The following is a 23,492-nucleotide window of genomic DNA, read 5'->3' on the forward strand; positions in this document are numbered from 1 at the left end:
CTTTGTACTTTTTTTCCTCTCACCCATGGTGCACAGCACTAAACACACAAAATTTATCTTGCAGTTCATAGCATGTTGGCTTTGTTTCTTTTTTTGGGGAAAAGATAAATTCTTAAACTTTTCATTAAAATTTTTATTTGCTCCCACTCCCCCAGAGCTCAGCATGCAAAGTCTTTCAGCTTTTTTTTTTTTTCCCTTTGTTTGTATCCATTCTACTCTGAAAGAGCATTATTTATAACTTTCCTCCCTTTCCATGCTCTTTGACAAAGCTCAGAGCATAATATTTGCAAGAAACTTCTGTTGCTGGTAAACTCATTCTGGAAACATAGGGAGGTGTCTGTTCAACAGTTACCTGTACTGCTGCTGAGGCCCATTTCTGATGGGGTCTCACTCGGCCTGGTTTGGGGCGAATCAGCAATATGAAGAGGGTCCAGGCTGAGGCATTTTAAGTGTGAAAGAGAAAACTTTTTTCCTCATGCTGTTGCTAAGAAACTCCACCGATCAAGGAAAAAAACCCAAACAAATCCATACAAAGAAAACTAAGCCCCTCCCCTCAAATTGCTGCAACAACTTCCAGATCTGTGAATTGTAAATTATGCCTCTCTGGGTTTAAAGGCATTGCTCATGTTCAAAACTTCAGTACATAAATGGAGGCAGCTGAATAAAACTGTCCTGCCTTTCCTTTCGAAAGAATTAAGCAAAGGGAGCTAGGGATCTATTTACAGCAGTGGGTAAAAGGGTAGATGTAGGCATTTAATTTTACTTACTCAATGTGTGAAAATTGTGGCTGTAGTGACAAATTATTGCTGAAGCAAATTCATGCACATCTTTCCATCAGGTAATTTTTCTCCTCTCAAAAACAACAATGGAAAAAGGATCTAAGCTTTTCTCCCAGAACTGTAAATATACTCAAAATGATCTCTATTCTTCAAATCTTTCCTGAACATGCTTAGCAGCACTCATTATTTCTTGCTAATTTTGTGTTTGACAATATATATCTTGTCCTACCCCAAATATGTGCATCTTGCATTACAGATTGCCATTTTGTGCATGTGTGTGCATATCTGTATGTATGTGTGTGCACAGTGCTTCTTATGCAGCAAAGGCTCTCAGACACAACAGTAGCCACAACATTAATTACAGAGTTCCACTAGAATGTAAAATAATTTGTCCTCTTTATTCTGTTTCCACCATAGACCAATGACCTACAGTTGCATCTTTATAATGACGGAGGGAAGACGACAATATTTTCCAAGGTTGGCAACATATCACTGTATTGCTCGCTCTCTCTCTCACAGGTCCTGAGCTGCTGTATCACCCAAAGGCAACTGGGCTTTGTACCCTGACTCTGGCTGGAAATAATTTTTCCACAAGAAAGGGGAAAAAAAACCCTTGATAAGCAGGTTATTACCTTCTTGTGCCAGCCTTTCTCTCTCTATCCAAAGAGGCCATTTTATTGTCACCTCCTTGACCTCATGAGCCTGGAGTAATAGCTTCCTAAATCTGCTGTAGGCTGTAACACCTTTTTCTGGCATTGTTGATTCCTTGTGCATAATTCTCATAATCTCTCTTCTGGAATTAGCTCTTGTTCTCAATTGGAATAGGTATATTTTGTCACATAAAATATGTTTTTCAGTGTTACAGATTTTGGATTAAAACTATCTCGCCCAAACCCCTGGCTCTAAAGTCACCACAGGAAATGATATATGCACCAAGATGCGTTAACAAAATATCATCTGGACAAAGCAGCTGAAAGACAAGCAGAACTAGACAGTTGCAATTACTTTGCCTGCCAAAACTCACCCACAAGTTCAGTAGTTAGATAAGGTGGTTCATTTCTTTGGGTCCCATGGGTCATTCCTTTGGCTATATCTGGATATGTCAAAACATTTGCAAATGCAATTGTAAGACAAGACCAAGCAACAAGTCATATCAGTTTTTCTAGATGGAGAATCTCTACCTCCAGTAAATATAACTTAATTTGGGGAAAAAGTCACATTCTTTTCCCTTCAGCTGCTGCAATCACTGCTAAGTGACTGTCAAGACAGACAACACATTTCAGAAATCAGCATTTTGCTCTAAAATATCTATTAACCATATCCCACTTAGTCTTGAGCATCTATTTTAAAGTATCAATCAGATAATTCAATCAGTGTTATGAAATGGAATACAAGTAAACAACTTTTTATTTAACGTAACATTTGTCAAGCTCCAAGTGACACAAATGTGATTAACACAAACCGACAAATACACGAAAGCAATTTCGAATATTTGAGCTAAAAGCTTGAGCTTAGAGAGTTTTAAGGTGCATGAAAACACAGATGAGTGTTTTACCTGCCTGATGATGAACTTCTAGAACAATGAAGTCTGAACACTACAGAGTGCTTGCAGTAGTCATAAGGGTAATGTTATTGCTTGAGTGTCCTCTGCTGGACAGTACATGGCATAGCAATGAAACCACCAGCGTATATTGGATGGATTTTACTAAGAAAAAATTATCACTGCAAAATTCAGAATATTCCTTATGTTTCATAGACACTTAACTAAAACAATTAGTTTTTAATAAAATTCTACAACTGAGATTTTTAAAAACAATTATTTCCTTTATTGAAACCTATTTGTAGTTTTAAGCAGGCATAAAATTTTCAGCTGAGCTAAGATAAAATGCTTCTTGGAAAAATACTACTTTTGTCCATTTTGCAGTGGAAAATTGTAGCAATGATTCGTTTAGTTATTGTGGAAATTTTCTGATTAAAGGCTTTGTTTTTATTATGAATTCTGATTGAATTTGAGCTTGTCATTCCCATGTCAGTCTACCGTGTGGATGTGTGTACAGGGTCAGTATCACATTTCGTGGGCCTTTGGCATGCAGCTGTTCTGCCAGCAGTAATCTTTGACCCTTTTAGGGAAGTTTGCCTTTATCTGTTGAGAATTTGCTTCAGTTCATGTAACTTGTTCTGTCTGTTACTGGTAACCAGGTATACATAAAGCATTTTCATACCTGCATGCTAGTTTTTCTTGTTGTTGATTGCAGGTTTGGTATTAGTTTTGCCTTCTGAACAGTGTTATTATTTATTATTTAGTTATTTGTAATGTTGTGAAAATTGTTTCTAAAAGAATCTGTCCTGATCCTTGTGACACTGGTCTACATGGCTTTCTAAATACATGATTCATTCTCTGCACCAGAAGAACCTGGCAAATGTTCTTTGATCTTGCGATTATCTTCTTTATTTATAGGAGCATCTTCTCTTCCTCCATTCACTATAGGTCTGGACTTCTTATTTTGAAAGTCTTTCTTTATCAATATATAAAAAAGGATTGCAAACAAGTAGGAAGGACCTCTTAACACTGCTGATAAACCAAGGTAGACATACCTGTGAGGTAGAGCATAGAAGATAGTGCCAGGTATTGAAGTTTTCAAAGACACCAAAGAAAATAATTTTAATGGTTTTAAGGATCAAATATATACTAAAAAAAGCTTAGGGGAAAACACCAAAATTCATTCTTGGTGAATGGTGCCACAAACTGGACAATTTTGCTTGCAAAAACTTCTGTTAAAGAATTGATAATATTCTTTTTGCTTATGAAGATAGTTACAAAGTGAAACTTCCATCATCTTCCCTTTGTTTCCTTAGACTTTTTAGGACTAGAAATATACGGAGATCGCAGAGTATGAAGTGGTCAAGATTTAGATGAAACTAAGAAAAATTTCTGGAATATACCTCCTGGAGAACAATAGTGTTTGTATTTAACCAATACCTTCAGCTGCTCAATATGATTTTCTTTCTTTTTCTCTCAAGTTGACCAACCCACAAAGTTAACATTTTTTGCCAGTATGAACAAACTACTTGAAAATTAGGTAAATTTGTGTAACTTTCCTCTCGATGATAAATCATACAATCCTAGGTCTTTTAAAATGACTCAAAGGATATTGAAAACACAAAATTCGTTCCATAAATATCTGTTATTTATATTAAATGATTTTTGCACAACATAAAAACTGACTAAAAACCTAAGAGTTTAAGATTTGACCTTAAGATTTCCCCATTTCAGGAATTCTGGAATGACTTCAATCTGATTCCAGAGTTAGTATCTGACTATAATTTTTGATCACTGGCCTCACACACTACAGTATAACAGAACAAAGCATGTCCATCTCGTAGAGAGGAAATGCATGAGAGTTTTTGGACCCTAATTTGCCTTACCTGTATGCATTGGAGTCATATAGCCTACAAGCCCCTTGCTGCCCACAACTTGTACTTCCCCATTTCAAACATGTCTTGTCAATTAGTGCACCAAAATAAACTGGTGCTGGAATCCCAGCTGCAAGGAAACAAGCAAAAATGTCACAAGGTATCACAGGAAAAGACATCTTTTTAGAAGTCAGCTTTATATTTTCTTAGTGGCAAGTTGCGTGCTGCAACAGGGGGAATAGGTGGTTTGGACTGTGGGGAGACTTCCTTGCCTTTGTCACCCTCTCTGTGCTGTGGGGATCATCAGTCTCCAGTTAATATGGTCTGATGGGCTTGGCCAGGCTTCTAGTCATGCACATTGGTATTTCAAGTGTGGGTCTGAGAGTCACCTCTGGCTTCCAGTGCATATTAAGCTCCTTGCAAGGGAGATCTGGAATTGTTGTGCGTTTGGAGCACTGAACTGATGTTCCTTCTTCTACGCATAGCCTAAATTACCCACCTGGCTGATAGTTCCTTCTGTCTGAGTGAGGGTAAAGCAACTGAAACCCTTAGAGTGACTTGGCCAGATACGAGTTTATGCTTTACTGCAAAATATGTCAGACGTGGGACAAAATCCTGGCCTTGCTGAACTAAAGATATTAGCTTCAGAGGGATCCAGGTTTCAGCGTGTACAGGACCATGTTTCACATTAGCTTTGTTCCTACAGGAACAAATGATGTTTCCTACATCCTTATATAGGAAATAATTTTGTAAAAACAGGAATACTCTCAGCCTAGGGCTCTTGTGAGGGTCTGAACTCAGCAATCTATCCATAAAGGCCTGTGTATTATGATCATCAGTGCTGTAGTCAGGGTACAATAGGACAAATGTTCATTTTGGAGGTTCATTAGAGAAGAAAGATAGGAGCACATCAGATTTGGTCTCTGAGTCACTGAAGAGAAATCCCAGGTTTTTTGAATCAGTGACAATGGCTCTACCCCTTCTTAAAATGGATGCAGCATGCTGGCTTAATGTGCTGAGGCAGAACCCTATAGAAAAGGGACAGTTCTTTTTTCATAATGCATTTTATTTGCTGTGGCAGAAATTGCCCCAAGAATCCCATTGGCATTGCTTGTTGTGAGATATGGGGGACAAATTCTGCCCCTCCATTGTGTGATGAGAAAAGTAGAAGGGGACAAAGTGTGGATACACCTTCTTGTCTCAGGATGTCCATCACAATCCTGAGTAGAGTCTGCAGCCCTAACCTTGCTCTGATTGCAGACATTTGTAAGCAGCTGTTCATTTTTTAGGATTCTTATCAATCCCATGTAGTTGTCTCTTCACACACATTTCTCTACATTTCTGAAATGCACATATTCCTATTCCATTGACAAAGACAACAAAAGGAAATAGGGTGGTTTTCTTGCCTGCCCAGGCATCTTAATCAACCATCTCATTAGCAACTCTCAAATAAAAATGGAAAAAAAAGAGCATTGTACCATGCTTAAAATGAATTGAAATCTAAGCTGTTTTCTACACGGAAAGTTTCAACATGGAGAAAACACTCTGCTATGAACAGAGTTGTATTAGTGTTGAATGAAGTCCTACTAGAGCACATCTTTTTGATCTTACTTGCAGAATTGTATCTCAGTGAGCCATTGGTTGAATCATAAGTTTGAAACCTTATAGTGTTGCTTAGAAATTCAAGACAATACTTTAATTTTGCTTAGAAACTCTTCTCATTTTGGAACACCAGGCTCCCGAACTGCAACACCGTTTAATCAGCAGGTCAAAGATTTTCAGAATTTTGTTAGCCAATTACACAATGAACTCTTGACTGAATATTGAACCTTCAGGAAAAAAAAATCCAGTATCTTCAGGAACAGCTCAGGATCTAACAGGTGTTTCAAGGATACATCTGATTTACAAATGGCGATTGCATTGGTGTCATGTAAAGCCATAAAAGCAAGCATCTCAGAATGATTTGTCTTACCTAGCACTCTCAGAATGAGTGTGTATAGACCAACAGCAAGAGATTTCAACTCTGGCTGAACGCATCTGAAAGAAAGAGGGATAAGTATGAAGGATTTGCCTATCTAGTGCTTAGACAGGCCTATTACACTCCTGTTAATTACCCTGAATTTAATACTCTTAATGACAGAAAACCAAGCTTTGGAAAGAGAGTACTTCCTATGTCTGCTGAAAATATGTTTAGTGGCATGAAAAAGGTGAATTAATCTATTGTTTTCCAACACATAGCCCCTGGGAAGTCCATTCACTAAGCATAATTAAAGTGAAATTTTAAAGACATAATCACAGTCTATCCTAGTCTTATTGAAATGGGCTCTCCAACTGCCTTAACTCCCAGGCATACATTTTCCTCACTTGATGTGATATACCTTACTCACTTGATGGGAAATGTTGTATTGCCCTAAGACAAAAATATTGCAAGTAGCTGCATTAGTGCAGCATCTTTCCATTTTCAAAGGACATTCCTCTGTACAATGCCACATCTTGAACTGCACAAAGCCATCTGGCAATATGCCCATCTGTTTCATGGGAAACCACACTCCAAGCATCAGAAATGGGCACAAATCCATTATATCTCCATCGTCTACCAGCTCCTTACAAATACTAACATGGTCAAGAGTCAGGAAGATGTCTCACAGAGATAAGGAAGTGAGGGGAGTTTGTATTCTGTCTACCATGCTCATTTAGGATCACATAATGACCTTAGGACTACCATTAATTTGCCACTAATGCATTTTTCTACTGAGTGAGCTTTCTCTTCAGATTATTGAAACATATGTGCTAATTTGTATACGTGGTTCCAAATAGCCTACTGGTATGCCTACACCTGTGCTCCTCAACAGACATGAGCATACTAGCTTCAGATTGAGTCCTCAGGTGTCCTGATTTTCCAGACATCTGATAAACACAATCTGTTAGGGCAACCCCACATCCAGGAATCCTGACAAATGCATGACATTTTCAAAATGCATACAGTCAGAATATCCAAGGACATGCTCTGGAAAACTTGGGCATATGACAGGCATAAGAGAAAACATTTTGTAGTAGTTGGAAGAAACACACTAGAACTGACTTACAGAAAGCAGCAAAGAAAGGTTTGATGCTAACAGCTACAAATGGGAAATGACAAAACTCTTTAAAGAAAGCATGTTATACTGCAAGAGAATCTTTTTTCCTAAGGGAAAGTGAGAAACATGAACATAATTTGATCCCCACCTTGGAAAGGCTCAGTCTTTGGGTACACAGTTAGTTTTACTTACCTAAACATAATAATGTATGCTGGGGTACCTCCCAGTGCATAACAAAAGCCACTTATGACTTGTATTACTGTATAATAAATAAACTTAATTGAACAATCTTCACTTTTTGGACATTGCCCCAAGGTCACAGAGTTATTTCCTGTCCATGAACTGCTGACTGCAAGACAGCTGCAGTTATGGAAGACCTGGAAGACACAAAGAATATTACGTAGAACACTGCTCATGCAGTGGAGAATCCGGCCTTCAGACACAGGCAGAGCCTGAAGTCTTCCTAAGCATCCTGTTCGTATCTTATTTGCCTTTCTTGAGGCAATGGGCAGCAGCTTCTTTTCTTTCCCACAGACAGTGCTCAGAGTTGGAAGGGAAGCTCTGTGCCAGCATATTTTTGCCCAGTGGACACAGCAAACCTTTTTGGAAGATGTTTGCACTACTTGCAGGACCTCTGAGGTTGGCCTCAGCCTTTGTGTCCCTGAAGGGCAGTTGAAGTGGAAAAGCAAGGCTCGACAAGCTGTGCCTTTTGCTACTAGGTGACACCACTTGTTAGCTGGCTTGTCTCTGTGAAAAGCACCTAGATCACAGGTCCCTCTCTGATAATGCTGATCCACTAGAGGTACCTCACAGCTGTAAGCAGCAGCTCATGCAGAGCCCTGAGATCAACAGAAGGTGTACTGATAGCTTAGGAGCAATAGCTTATAACCAGGGCTTCAGGGACTTTAGGATGTGCTGAGATAAGGGGAACTATGAGCCACAAACCTTAACCTCTAAAGAGACAGTCTTGTGTGGGAGGCAGTAGTCCCACTGTCATAGGTGCTGTTGAGCCCTACTCCCCTGCCTTCCACCTTAAGATTTTAAGCAAAAAATGTCTTCCGGAGAAGACTGTAGACAGTAGAGAAAAAATAGCCACAAAGAAAAATCTGTTAAAGAGAAAACTGTCAGAGTGCAAGAGACAGCTTCAGACCATGTATCTTCTGGAGTGATCATCTGACATCAGAAAACATGGGAATGACACGTGCCAGTTAAGGCTTATAACCATGGACTGGAGCTTCCTCTCTGGGGCTCTGTGCATTATCTCCAGTACTCTGTGCAGAGCAGAAAGCAGTCAGCCAAAAAGATAAGCAGTATCCTGCCATTTCAGAGTCTCACATGGAGAAAACAAGCTGCCTCCCCTCAAATCATTCATACTTGCACATATTACACTATCTTAATGTACTTTAGCTGTTGGCTAAAACCTCAGGGCAGCTAAAATAACATTTATGAAAAGCAAGCCATGGACAAACTTCAGGCAACATGTAAGCACTTCGGTTTGTTTGTTTTCCCCTCTTGTATTCAATCTACAAAAGATTAAAATTACTATCTACAGAAAGGAGCTAGGGCTTTTTGCTTGATGTGCAGTAAGTCAGAGAAATGTCTATGTCTTCTGTACTGTTTGTAGCCAGAAATCATAACTACTTTACTCATTTGTCCCCAGTATCTTTGGTTTTCCTTAAATGCATTATACTACTAAATCCCTGATGTTATATAGAAAAAAAAAAGCTAGTAGAAAACCTAGGAAACTGAAGCAGGGTCTTACTGTGCTCTTTCCATGTCCCACCGAAGTCATGCACCCAGCTAGACATGCCGAAACATACGTGAGTCCGTTGTCTCCACACACAGGGTCCCACACATTGGAGGCACATTTGCAGTCAGAGTTGCACTCAGTAAATATGGCATTTTCATGGTACGGAATGGGTTTGCTTGGAAGTTAAGTTCAGACAGGTGTAAGAGTGTCAGACATTCTCAATTCAGTGCTGAGTCCAGTGTAGTCCCTTCTGTGTGACAATGTTGGTGTCCTGAAACCCACCTCATATACCCAGGACATATGTTCTTATAGCTGAGTGTCTACAGCATTGATCTATTTGTTTGAGATTCCATTTACTTGCACTGACATTAAAGTAATTACTAGATTATAAATAATTTTAAAACAAGTAAAAATGTTGCTACTGATTTTAGCTGGCAGGTGTAGGAAGAAAAGAAAAAAAGAAAAAGCTGAAAGGCTTTGAGACATTAGCGAGACTACCCCCTAACTGAAGTAGAGCTAGCAACAGTTAAGACAATCTTATCAAGTACATCTTTTACTGTTGATAAAAATGCACCAATGACAGAAACTAAATCTCCTGGTCTCCATATAAAAAATACTCCTCTCTTAAAGCCTAGCCTAACTCTTCCTAAAGATTACAGAAAATGCAGTACTACCTTTTACTTTCAGACCTCCTTTGGTACCAAAGAGGAATGTCTGCCTTCATCTTCTCCTTTCTGGGTTAATTAAAATTATGTGCTTGCCATGTCTTTCATATCAGTGCTTACTAAGCATATTCCCTGGTCCACCATTTGCATTCTTAGTGAACACATTGCAGAGTACAGAACAAACAACATTTAGTCCTCAGGTTCCAACAAATATAAACATCCTTGGCATCCTGCCTGCCCATTTCCACATTTTCAGCTGTGAACTAGTATGGCTTGATAAATGAACAGTAGTGACAAGTTATTGAACTGTGCATAAGTCTTCAGGGAAATACAGACAGGTTCGCATAGCCATGAGGTACTCTGAGCAGGCTGGACATGAAGCAGTGAGATCCATATGCTAGTGTGTATCTGGGTCTGTTGGACACCCAGATCCCTGCACGCATCCCCTGTACTTGTATCTTCCAAGAAAAAAATAACAGCCTGTAAGTTTTATAGCCTAGTTCTCTCCTGAGAGGAGAGAACATCTTCAGTAAGCATAAAAGCTTCATTTTACAGCAGGCCAAGTTTCTGTGTCTCCATCTCTGTGCAGGATATACTACTAATGCTCTCTGCATATATAATGCTTCACCCTTTTACTGAATATACTTGGCTAGAAAATAGCTTCTGATGGAGACATAGGACTGTGTGAAACAGCAATACCACTCCCCACACAGCCAAAAACCTACATTGGTACTGATGCAATTTTGCTAATGCATTTCTAATTAATCTTTAACCAGTGTTGTGCTTTGGCAAGCTGTCACTGCTGACAATGAAACTATCACAATGACACATGGTAGTGTTTAGTTTCTCTTAAGCATTGCAAAATCAAGTTCCTTTTTCAGCCTTAATTTTACAGAATCACAAAATTGTCTAGGTTGGAAAAGACCTCGAAGATCATCCAGTCCAATCATCAACCCAACATTAACAGTTCCCAAGTACACCATATCCCTCAGTGCTATGTCGACCCTACTCCTGAATACCTCCAAGGATGGGGACTCCATCACTGCCCTGGGCAGCACATTCCAACACCTAACAACCCCTTCTGGAAAGAAATGCTTCCTAATAGCCAGATTAAACCTTCCCTAGCACAACTTGAGGCCATTCCCTCTTGTCCTATCGCTTGTTCCTTGGTTAAAGAGGCTCATCCCCAGCTCTCTGCACCCTCCTTTCAGGTAGCTGTAGAGGGCGATGAGGTCTCCCCTCACCCTCCTCTTCTCCAGACTAAACACCCCCAGTTCCCTCAGCCGCTCCCCGTACAACCTGTGCTCCAGACCCTGCACCAGCTCCGTTGCCCTTCTCTGGACACGCTCGAGTCATTCCATGTCCTTTTTGTAGTGAGGGGCCCAAAACTGAACACAGGAATCAAGGTGCGGCCTCACCAGTGCCGAGTACAGGGGTCAGATCCCTTCCCTGTCCCTGCTGGCCACGCTATTGCTGACACAAGCCAGGATGCCATTGGCCTTCTTGGCCCCCTGGGCACACTGCTGGCTCCTGTTCAGCCGGCTGTCAATCAACACCCCAGGTCCCTCTCTGACTGGCAGCTCTCCAGCCACTCCTCCCCAAGCCTGTAGCGCTGCTGGGGGTTGTTGTGGCCCAAGTGCACCCCCCGGCATTTGGCCTTATGGAAACTCCTCCAGTTGGCCTCAGCCTCAGACCTGTCCAGGTCTCTCTGCAGAGCCTCCCTACCTTCGAGCAGATCAACACTCCCACCCAACTTGGTGTCATCTTCAAACTGACTGAGGGTGCACTCGATCCCCTCGTCCAGATCATCAATAAAGATGTTAAACAGGAGTGACCCCAAAACCGAGCCCTGGGGGACACCACTCATGACCGGCCGCCAACTGGATTTAACTCCATTCACCACAACTCTTTGGGCTCGCCCATCCAGCCAGTTTTTTACCCAGCAAAGCGTGTGCCCATCCAAGCTGTGAGCAGCCAGTTTTGCCAGGAGAATGCTGTGAGAAATGGTGTCAAAGGCCTTGCTGAAGTCAAGGTAGACAACATCCACAGCCTTTCTCTCATTATAATAAGCAGGTCGTCCTGTCGTAGAAGATCAGGTTTGTCAAGCAGGACCTGCCTTTCATAAACCCATGCTGACTGGGCCTGATCATCTGGTTGTCCCACATGTGTTGTGTGATGGTACTCAGGATGAGCTGCTCCATCAGCTTCCCAGGCACCAAAGTCAAGCTGACAGGCCTGTAATTTCCCACATCATCCTTCCAACCCTTTTTGTATGTGAGCATCACTCTGGTGGCCAATTTCCAATCTGTCAGGACCTCCCCAGTCAGCCAGGACTGCTGGTAAATGATGGAAAGCAGCTTGGCGAGCACCCCAGCCAGCTCCTTCAGCACCCTCGCGTGTATCCCATCCGGTCCCATAGACTTGTGTGTGTCTGTGTGATGCAGCAGGTCACTGACTGTCTCCTCCTGGATTGTGGGGGGTCGTTCTCCCAGTCTCTGTCTTCTGGCTGAGGAGGCTGGATTCCCTCAGTACAACTGGTCTTGTTATTAAAGACTGAGATAAAGATAAGGCATTAAGCACCCTCAGCCTTTTCCTCATCACTTGCTGCCATATTTCCTCCTGTGTGTAGCAGGGGATGGAGACTCTCCCTGGTCTTTCTTTTGCTGCTCATATACTTATAGAAACATTTATTGTTGTCCTTGACTGCTGAAGCCAGATTAATTTCTAGCTGGGCTTTAGACCTCCTGATTTCTGCCCTGCATAGCCTCACAGCATCTTTGTAATCACTGTGAGTGGCTAGCCCCTTCTTCCAAAGGCTGTAAACTCTCCTTTTCTCCCTGAGTTGCAGCCAATGCTCCCTGTTCAGCCAGGGTGGTCTTTTCTGCCGCCAGCTTCTCTTAGAGCACCTGGGGACCGTCTGCTCCTGAGCCATTAACACTTCCTTCTTAGAGAGTGCCCAGCCTTCCTGGACCCCTACACCCTTCAGGAGAGTCTCCCAAGGGATCCTGTCAAGCAGGTGCCTAAACAAGACAAAGTCAGCCCTTTGGAAGCCCAGGATGTCAGTTCTGCTGTCCCCTCTCCTTACCTCTCTCAGAATAGAGAACTCTATGATTTCATGATCTCTGTGCCCTAGTCAGCCTCCAACTGCCATATCATCTACCAGTCCTTCTCTGTTCAGAAAGAAGAGATCTAGCAGGGCACCTTCTCTAGTCTGTTCAGGAATTTATCTCCCACACATTCCAGGAATCTCCATGACCGGTCCCGCTCTGCTGTGTTGTATTTCCAGCAGATGTCTGGGAAATTAAAGTCTCCCACAAGAACAAGGGCAAGTGATTGTGAGATTTCTCCTAAATGCCTATAGAGTATTTCATCCACCTCTCTGTCCTAGTTGGATGGCCTATAACAGACTCCCACTACAACATCTCCCCTTTTGGCCTTCCCCCTAATTCTAACGCAAAGACACCCCACCCTGTCTTCACTACACTTGTGCTGAAAGCAAACATAACAGTCCCTAACATACAGCGCCACCCCATCACCTCTCCTTGCTTGTCTATCCCTCCTAAAGAGCTTGTAACCATTAACTGGCACACTCCACTCATGGCAGACATCCCACCATGTTTCTGAGCCACTACCTCATAATTTTCAAGCTGCATCGCGGCTTCAAGCTCATTCTGTTTGTTACCCATGCTGTGTGCATTGGTATGCAAGCACTTCAGATGGGCTGATATTTTGCCCCCTTCCCCCTTCAAATCTAGTTTAAAGCTCTGTCAATGAGCTCACCTAACTCCTGCCCCAACATCCTTTTCCCCCTCAGGGACAGGTGCTTTCCATCCAGTGCCAAAAGGTCTGGTGTCCTGTATACCAACCCATGACTGAAAAATCCAAAGCTCTGATGTAACACCAGTCTTGGAGTCACAAGTTCATAGTACATTTTTTGAACTATTGATGCCATGGAGAAAAAAGTGCGATTCTTCATTTTATACTCACCCTTCATAGGACACTGTCATTCCTGCTACCACATGGTTCTCACAGCCAACAAAAAAGTGCAAGAGAGTGGTGACATAGGACAAAAATGACATGATAAATGCAAACTTGGTTGCTCCAGTGATGCCCATTTTGTACTTTTTCATTATCAACCCTCCTAGGAAAATCCCAACACCTACAGGAGGTAAGGATGTCAATCCTGAAAGATATTATAGAAGGGGATTGTTAAAATAAAAGAGTCACAATGGGCTTAAGAGACAAATTCTGTCCTCAGATTGATGTCCCTGACAGCTTTATGTTCTATTATGATGACTGTAATTGGCTCTGTGCTCAGCCTAATCCTTGGGTTGCATATGCTATTTTTGAAGTGTCCACTTCCATTGTAAGGCACTTGTTGGTTGTTGCAACAGTTAAAACTCCCACACCACATTCATTACATATTTGGGGTGCTCATGCTATAATATAATATAACATAAATACTGTAACATAACATAATATAATGTCATGTCTTATGATGTCATGTCATAATATAATATAATATAATATAATATAATATAATATAATATAATATAATATAATATAATATAATATAATATAATATAAATTTCTTCTGCTCGCATAGGCACCAAAATTGTAGTTTGTATGCTGTGTTTATATAATTCAAGTTCATGAAAGACCAGCATTTACATCATTCTGCTCTGATCAGTCCCAGACAAGGCATTCTAGATTTATCCCCAAGCACTGCTTATAGCATAAGCAGTCATTGCACAGTGTAACTCACCTATTAGAAAGTTAGATTTAGATGTAGATTGTCCATACTGCTGTTCCATGTACTTTGCTTTGTAAGTGAATAAACCAATAAAGCTATTGAACTGTAACAGTGAGCAACACAAAAATGTAAAGTACATTCGATTACTCAATACTTTTTTCAGGGAGGTATAGAAATCTGAAAGAAAGGGATAATAGAGTTGTCTTTGAAAAATGCATGTCATAATTACTGGTGAGTAATCTACAAAATTTAGGGCAAAATCCTTCTTTCAGCTGTCCAAGTGCAAGTCATTTGCATGCAAGTATCTAAAAGCAAAATCAGGTTCTTGAGAAACACCAGAGGCTGAGATACAGGAAGAGAATCCTAAAAGAAGACAGAAGCATGGGTTAAGGCCTGGGTGCTCTAATGAGATCTGCACATAAAATGCTCCACTGAGCAGAGACTTTCAGTTTACATTGATATTATCACAGATTCAGGGCTAAGTGAGAGCTGTCTTCTCAGTAAGATGTGAATAAAGACAGGACAATTTGACTAATGATGCAGTCATCTCTTCCCACCACCTTTCCACTCCTTTCTTAGCCTAAGGACTGCACAACCAGAGCTGATATTCAAGCCTGCTGTATTTTCCTCAGGCAGAAATGTGCTTTAGCATCCCCATGAGCTCTATGATGATCAGATTAATAATTTGGCTTTGCATATTGCAAAAGGAGCCTTCTAATATTTTCTGTATGTCCTGATACAGAAACAGTTTTCCCACTGTTCAAATTTCTTCCAGCACAAAATTTTAGAGGTTAGGTGCCACTGAGGCAATTATGCAATGCAGGTGATGCATGCAGAACCTCACAATCTTGAACAAGCTTTCTGATTTTTTGTAACCTTTAGCAGACATCTCCTTTCCTGGGATTAGTAAACTGGTTTAGACTGAAGTGCAGGGGAAGAAAAATATTTTTCAACAATATTACATCCCCACTGTATGTTGTGCCTATTGCTTTTTACAGTTATGTAACATGTGCAACACTTGCCTTTCAGTATTACTGACCACTTCCTTCGCTTGGACTGTGCAGGAGTAAGTTTCTTCCTCATGTTTTCCAAGAGATCGTATGAAGTTTTGTCATTGGCTTCCTCTGGCTTTTTCAGACTCCTTGGCAGGAAGCAAAATGGAATAGCAGCTAGGAAACTGGTTACTCCACCTATTAAAAAGCCAAGCCACCATGCACCCACCCAGCGTGAATCCTGTGGGGTGATAGTGATACTTCCTAGAATTGAGGGAAAGAGATACATTACCTAAATGAAGAAGTTGAACTTTCCCACCCTGTATCTGCTAAAATAGCTACATTTTACAGTGTCTGGCTTGCAGTGATAATGATAATCTTCTAATGAGAGACCACTCATGCAGTGAGGGCATCAGGAAACATACCTTGAATGATGTTTCATCTGCCTTTCTACACCTTACACTGGCTGCTGTTTTGTGGCATACATGGTGATACAGAGGTCTTTATTCAACACATAGGAAACCAACATAGGTGGCAGACAGGCCCCAAGCCTGGAGCCCTTTTAGGGCTGATACATTTCTACTGAGACCATCCTCTGATAACCTGAATCGTGTAGGTTGCTATTAAACATACGGGCATTCTCTGTGGCACTGGTAAGATGACCATGAGTTTAAACTTTGTATTGCAAGGTAGATGAGACTAGTTGCTTGTATTTTTATGATTGTTACATGTTGCCATGTTTGGTGGTGGATCAATACTATAAGACTTTTCCGTGCATGACCAGAATTGGCTCATTGTCACCTTACACTTAAGTAAAATCAAACATTTGGCTTAACAAAGGGCAAAGACAAAATAGTAATCTGTCTATCTACAGGATCCTGAAGATCTGAAAACTTCTCTGTCCTGCTAGTAAAACAGGATCACCCACTGCTGCTGCTACAGTGAACTTTTTCTTAAAAAAAGCCATCACCAGTCCATACCGTCTAACTCCATATCAGGGTGGTCAGGTGGGTGGGGTGGTGGGTTGGCCAGGAAACACCACCTCAGAGATGGCTCCTGCCTATTCCAGTGAAAGTGAACAGGATGAAGGACCACAGCTGCCACTTACAGGGATTGCTCTGCTCCCTCTAGCATTTTGCAGATGTGAATACATACGTGTGTTTTCTTTTCATGTGAATAAGAAGTCAGAAAGTGTATAATGTACTGTAAACATTACATGAATTGTAAATAGTGTAAACCACTCAGCTGAAAGGGTGGGTAATCCACTAAAACTGTAAACCTGCTATGTTAGCAGAATCTTTTCACTAAGATCCCAGTTTAGTAAACCATCTTGGGTCTGTGAGAGTTCTTGGTAGTAATTTTTGAAGCTAAACATGTATTTTAATCTCTTAATCCTAAAATATCTTGCCTGTCTAATGCTGCCTATACCCAAAAAGCTTCCAATCATTTAATTAAATTGTAATAAAACATATAATAAAATTAATGAAATAAATATAAAGTATATTAATATATTTAATATAATAAAAACTTATGCAACTGTGTAAAGTAACCTGTTACGGGCAAGTATTAGCTTACTTTCACTTTTCCTCTGTTTTGCTTACCTAAATCCACAAATCCAATATCCACGTACAGTTTTGCACATAAAGATCCCAACAGGAAACCAAACATTGGGCCCAACATGGCTATTGTGTGCAAACATGCTGAAAATATAATGAAGCAGATGATAGTACATTTTAAGGGCTGAATGTTTTCTTCTGCAGAGGATGATCAACCTCTCACACTACAAATTGCTTAGTTTACTTCGTGTTGAGATTACCTACATACACAGGAACATCCTCTTCTTTAGCAAAATCATCAAGATAAGAGATCCCCAATGGTGTTATTGGTGTCTCACCAATTCCACGTAACATGTTTCCCAGTAAAATGTATATCCACATATGTGATGATGGTTCCTTCTCACAGCCTGCAGATAAGAGTTTACATCTTTGTAATAGAATAGTTGAATAGGAAACAGTGACAAATCACAGGAAATTCAACACATGAGATTATCACAGTTTAGTATTTAAGGTATTAACAGCATTTTCCTATGGAAGATTAATGGAAGGAAGGCCATCAATCTCAATATACCTTTTAATATTTTAATAACACTTTCCTCCACTTCTACTATATTTGATTTCAAAAATACAGATAAGTGTTACACATCAGAAAAAAAAAAAAAAAGTTAAAAAAAAAGCGCAAATTGATATTGTCATAAATATATTACCTGGCATATAACATATATCTTTAATGTTTGAGATGGTTTCTGGGGCACAGCTTGGCTCTTCCTCTACCTATATTCCATGCAAAGCAACAGGTAAACCAGCTGTATACCATATTATAAACAAGATAATAGAAATCTCCATTTATTTCCAGTTAACTCTGTGCTGTTATATGTCCTGTCACACTATCTCTTCCACCTCCCCAATTCCAGGTCCTGGGAAATTCAATCCCTTCAAACACAGTCTCAGAACCTCCTTCAGTGTTAGAGTGATTTTGTTGTCATTTGGAAGTGTGAACACAGGAAACTGGGGATCTGGATCCTTATAATTTGTGTTTGCTGGACATTTCTTCTCCAAATGAGATGCACAAACTGCATATAAGTGTTGGTAATCTTCTCAGACAGCTAGATATTGAAGTTAGAAATCTCATCGAGCATCTTGCATGGGGCAATGATTTACTCCACTTGCAACCAAGGATAAAATCAGCTCCTGTATTTGTACTCACACTTACAGTTCCTTACCTGATTGGGACACTTCCAACAAAGTTTCGTTCACATCTTGATGTAGGGAACAGGGATTTATGCTTGAAGTTAAGTTGGCTGAAGTAGCTGTATGTGATGTTGTCTCATACTTATAACTGAAAACACACAATAGTAGCTTTAGAAGGAATGTTCACTACTGAAATACTAACATAGTAGGGCAGGACCCTACATGATTGCTGCTTCCCTAAAAAGAAATGTATCTTTGTTTAAATAGCAATACAAAGTGCTACTGAAGGAGCAAAAAATATTATTTAGGCACATTTTGGAAGACCAAAACACTGAAATGAAGAACAAATAAAAGATAGAAACATCTATCTAAAAGACATAACATTTTAATCTGGAAAATTCTAAAGGGCTTCCAAAAGTAGTTCATATAGGATTGAACTTTTAGTGTCAAAATTTAGGGTCAGGTCCAAGTGAGTTCCTTGTGCTGACCCCACAGTCAAGGAGAAAAAGAAGAATTTAATGAGTGTAAGTGTAAATCTCCCTTTTCACCTTAGATCTATATTTTCGGGAAGTGGAAGAGGAGTGAAAAGTCATCCTCGAGTGTTACCTGTTTGCCTGATAATTGGCACTGGCTTTAGAAAGAGCTGTTATATAGTAGCAGGTGGCTAAAGTTAGTGCTAAAAGACACTCTTTAGCTGTATTTACAGGGAGCAGGACAATGCTGTGGGGAGGCAGCTGAGCAGCTCAGGTGCTAGGAGATGTTCGGCTGCTTTAGCATGATTCTTTTTCCAGATATGAGCCCTGCTGAGGTGCAAAGTACAATTAGCTTAAGCAGAACAACATGGTAAAGCACACATTCTGCTTCTAGGAACTGGGCTGGCTCTGTTAGACCAGACAGGCTTATTTTTCAGTATGGAACAAAGAGCATTCATCAGAATATACAATGCAGAACAGTTACCCCATAAAAATTCAAGCCTACATTCATGAGGAACTGTTTGAGTTTCCCAGTGTAGGTGGCCAAGATACATATTTTGGCTTAAGCAGTGGAAAATAGAAGTCTGACGTTAGTACAAGAACCACTATCACAATAAAAGGCATTCCTCAGTTTTCTTTTTACAGTAGTATACCTAAAATTGTTCTAATGCATTTAAGAGAGCAACAGAACTATGTCTTACTATATATGCTATCACCTTATTAAAGCTACAGCTAGAAACATTATTGCATACAAGCAACATACATTAGTCCTCTGAGCGTGGAGAAGACAAATAAACATTTGCTTAACCAGCTATGGAAAATCACTTTAATCAGTCATGTGCATTTGGAACAGGAAAAACCCTGGGACCAGTTCTACCAGCACTGATCCATCTGCAGGTTCTGTGTGAAGCTGAGAGGCTGCTTTGCGTGAGGAGTAGCTGTTTGCCACAGGAGAGAAAAATGTGTCATCTTACACAACAAGGCTCTGGTTTCTTCTTTCAAGAAGCATGATTTCTTTTAATCAACAACTCTGGGGGTTGGTTTCTTTACTGAGTAGGCTCTGAATCCCTGACTTTACATGAGAGCTACCTGTTACTATAAATAATTTTTCAGATAAAGATGTCACTCAGTATGAAATTACCCACTCAGAGCTTTGAGATCCCGTTCAAAACAGCACAGACTTATTCTGGAAATCATATAGGTGGATTCTATATTCCTCATAATTTTACTGTAGTTCACAATGGCTTGACTTTCCTGCCTATATGATCCTGACATCTCTATTAGCCACCAACGATGCCACATTCTTAGGTTAAAACTGATTTTCCCAATAAGGTGTCCTTACAGTTTGTAATTTAGGAAGAATATATTTCATTAAAGCAATATCACCAGCATAGTAGCATGGTTAAAGATTTTCAAAGAACAATATATTTTGTTTGAAATTTGAATTTTCTTAAGATTTTCATAGGTGTTTCCTCCTGAAAAGGTAAATTCTAATGATTTTGTAAAATCATTTCCTTCTTTGCCTTCCTTCTGAACAAGCCTTACTGAAAACTAAAGCACTGTAATTTTCCTATTTTTTTGAGAAGTTGAACTTTTACTTCAAAGGAGTCATATTTTTACAACAAGTTATCATGAACAGTAATATGTGTGTCAAGCATGATTCATCGCACATTGAGGTTAAGCTCTGTAGGCCTTTGGAAATCTAAGACTTAACATACACCAAGTTGCATTCAAAATCCAGAAAGCAGTATCCAATTCCAATGTTAGGTTACCCAAATTAATCTTGATTAATACTTACTATCCCATGAAGAAATGAGGCATTGCTGTTAAAAGACTTCCCAAAGCCATAGTAAAACATCCAACAGCTATTACTTTGGGCCTATGAAGTTTAGCTCCAAAGTAGCTTACAAATGCTATCACCAGCAAGTTACCTGGAAGGTAATAAACCAAAATTAGTGCCACATGCTGTGCCTTGTCTTTCTCTGAACATTTTTCTGCATGTTATGGAATATCAATTACCTATCTCAAAGCTCCCATCGATGAAACCAACAGTAGATGATGTCAGGTCAAACCTTCGTTCAATCTGAGTGATGGAACTTTTCATAATTGTACCAGACAATGTTTTACTCAAGTAGCTGAATGATAAAGCAGCGAGAAATGCCTGAAGAAAAAATGAGACAGAAAATGGGAGGAGGCAAGGAAACTGGTCACAGAGGGATCAAATATGTTCAAAATTGTGTGGAGCAATCATGGTATACATTTGTTACTCAAATTGCAGTGACAACGCTGTGTGTGAATTTTCATGTATCTTAATGTAACAGAGTGCCAGGGAGGTCTCTCAGCAATGTCTGCCCCTGGTCTGGAATTCCCTGGTGGAGGGGATCGGTGCTAGGTGCTGCCCTGAGAGCATCTGCTTGCTTTAGGGGTCAGTTTGTAATAGCCATCTTAATGACCAGAAAGCACTGTTCTTCCCTGCATTGCTGGCCAGAGGCTTTCCAGAGCAGAAATCCTATGGACTGTGGAACTTAAATTTGGCAAACAACTCACTGGGGATTACTTACCTTACTGACATCCTGTGGTTAAATTTATCAAAAAGCCGAGGCCTGATCCTGTGTAGTCAAAATAGTGGGATTACTAGATGTTGTAGAAGTATAAAATTTGCCAGAGGTAAAATACCTAATTAAGATAGATTTACTACTATCCAACCTAAAACTAATCTTAGCACCAATTATCTTCTGCTTGGGCCACATGTCACTTATTTTAGGACAGTTTATAACTGATTCTAACTCAAACATATAGATAGCCATGGCATCAAAATAAAGGCTTTATGCACGTTTTTATGATAACACAGTATGTAGAAGGTGGTACAGACTGATTGTGTTCATCTCTCAGGTGATAGATCTTGAAATCTGTGGGTCATGGCTATGTCCACTGTATACTATATACCTCATAAGGGAAAACTTAATATCCTTTATAATTTTATAGTTGATTCCACCAACACACACCGTGGTTTTTGCAAATAAAGATGTATTTGAAAAAACTTAAACTAAGTTTGCTTAAATATTATCCAACTATTTCAACATAGTCTAAAAAACAAATACACATTGCTCACTGGGTAAAAGTTCCAATACAACACAATGTTGGGTAAGTAAACAAAAGTAAATATAGATTTAGACTTTGCAATACTATCTACTGTAAGGAAAGAAATCAAAGAAATATCTGACAAGTCCTGATATGTTTTGTATTTCCTGAGCCTCACTGGCAAAAAAGTCTGTGCAAACCACATTTCTTGCCTTATGCCAGCAGTGTTTTCAGGGATTTTGGCTGAAATCACAAACTGCAGATACTCAGGAAACAGAAACAAAAATGACTTGGGTATTTTGTGTTTAAAAATGTAATCCCCAGGTAAACCACAAAACATTTACTAGGAAGGTGAGGGAGAATAAAAGTTTGTCTTACCTCCAAGATATTTTGTCTATTAAAATTTATTTGCCATAAAGTTAGACATGGTCATGGTCATGCAGCATTGCACAGATACATGATGTCAAAGTTAGTCCTGTAAATCTCACAGAGAGATCAGATTCTCTTTTTGCAGGTGTATATGGGCGACAAGTGTGAGTCATATAGAATGAAAAATATAACAACCTTTGCCTGATACTTGGGCCAAACTATTCTGGATATTTGAGAAGCTTGCAATTACCTATTTTTTTCCACTAATCTTTCATTTTACAGACCTTTTTATAGAGACAATTGTCTCTCTAATTGCAACTCCAGTGAATTTATGGAATTTAACCTGAGATGAAGCTGGCCTAAGAAGTAGTCAAAACATAAACCCAAACACATCATTGTCAAAAGAAATCTTGTCCTTGAGTATTTGCAGCTCAGCTAGAAGTAATAAATACTAAGGCTAAGGCTTAAAAGCAACAAAAAAGCAACATTCTCTTTAGTTTACTTGCTCTGTCCCATCAATTCTTCTTGTGCACTCCGGAAAGTTTGGATGCTTGTGGGAATCAGTGGGTCATTTGACCTACAGCCCTTGATTAGATAAAAGTCCTGGAATACAATTTACCTCACCCCATTTTGGGTCTACAAGAATGGGTAGTGATAGCAACTTCCAGACAACAGTATATAATAACACCTATTTTAGGATGCTTCAGATCTTCCACTGGAGGTTGCTACCTCTCTCCAGTGACAAAAAGTGTGATCTACCTATGAGTAACTTTAGAGTAAATATGTTAAATCGGGAATTTTTATTTCCTTTAGGACAAAGACAAGATCCAACCCTTCCCTGTATCTCCACTGTGTATTCAGTACCAGAAAAGAGGGGGAAAGGTAACAAAGTAATCTGTCATGTTTTATCTTGAACCACATTTCTTAATATAGGACAACAATAATTTGTGGTGATGTTGATAAGGCACCAAACCTTCAAGCCAGTGCAACAGGAAGTCTTCTTTTTGACTGGTGGATTTTTGTTTGCTTCATCATCCAAAAGCTGGACAGGTTCTACTTCCTGATTTGAGTCATCAGCATTGCTGGATTCAGTTTCCACTGTCATGGTTGATTTCTTTACTGAGTGATCTGAACCCAGGAGAAAACAATGATAAGTACAAAAGCAAATATGCCAAAATAGAGTTGCTTAAGGAGCTTCCTCATGAAACAGTAGTTACAGGAAAATGCTGAGATGTTGAAACTGAATCTTTTCATTAGTAAGGGTTTGGCTTAATGACTTGGATGTTTCAAAGTGTATATTTGTTTAAATTTTGAAGTATCTTGTTTTGACATCTTTCTTTCAAGCGAAATGGTCTTCACTCTCCCCACTGGTCCTCACTTCTTCCCCTCCCC

The 23,492-nt window shown here is 39.9% G+C and overlaps 1 protein-coding gene across 2 annotated transcripts in view; it reads right to left on the reverse strand.

Annotated features, from left to right (window-relative positions):
• Nucleotides 1-1,304: 1,304 nt before the first annotated feature.
• Nucleotides 1,305-23,492, reverse strand: part of LOC113475862 (solute carrier organic anion transporter family member 1C1-like) — a 65,068-nt gene continuing 42,880 nt past the window's right edge. Inside the window, exons 2-15 of one of the 2 annotated variants that reach the window (XM_026840969.1) lie at nt 23,074-23,228; nt 20,670-20,811; nt 20,449-20,581; nt 18,210-18,325; nt 17,247-17,393; nt 17,032-17,130; nt 15,461-15,694; nt 14,451-14,615; nt 13,673-13,868; nt 9,033-9,195; nt 7,463-7,647; nt 6,166-6,230; nt 4,206-4,323; nt 1,305-3,374 (exon numbers count right to left, since the gene is read on the reverse strand). In XM_026840969.1, coding sequence (XP_026696770.1) covers nt 3,158-3,374; nt 4,206-4,323; nt 6,166-6,230; nt 7,463-7,647; nt 9,033-9,195; nt 13,673-13,868; nt 14,451-14,615; nt 15,461-15,694; nt 17,032-17,130; nt 17,247-17,393; nt 18,210-18,325; nt 20,449-20,581; nt 20,670-20,811; nt 23,074-23,205 — 2,112 coding nt within the window. In that variant the 5' untranslated portion in view covers nt 23,206-23,228 and the 3' untranslated portion in view covers nt 1,305-3,157. The remainder of the gene's footprint in view (nt 3,375-4,205; nt 4,324-6,165; nt 6,231-7,462; nt 7,648-9,032; nt 9,196-13,672; nt 13,869-14,450; nt 14,616-15,460; nt 15,695-17,031; nt 17,131-17,246; nt 17,394-18,209; nt 18,326-20,448; nt 20,582-20,669; nt 20,812-23,073; nt 23,229-23,492) is intronic. The other variant, XM_026840971.1, reaches the window with a different exon arrangement.

The sequence above is a fragment of the Athene cunicularia genome, assembly GCF_003259725.1.
Source record: "Athene cunicularia isolate RWA chromosome 1 unlocalized genomic scaffold, athCun1 chr1_part2, whole genome shotgun sequence".
NCBI classification, from domain to species: Eukaryota; Metazoa; Chordata; class Aves; order Strigiformes; family Strigidae; genus Athene; species Athene cunicularia.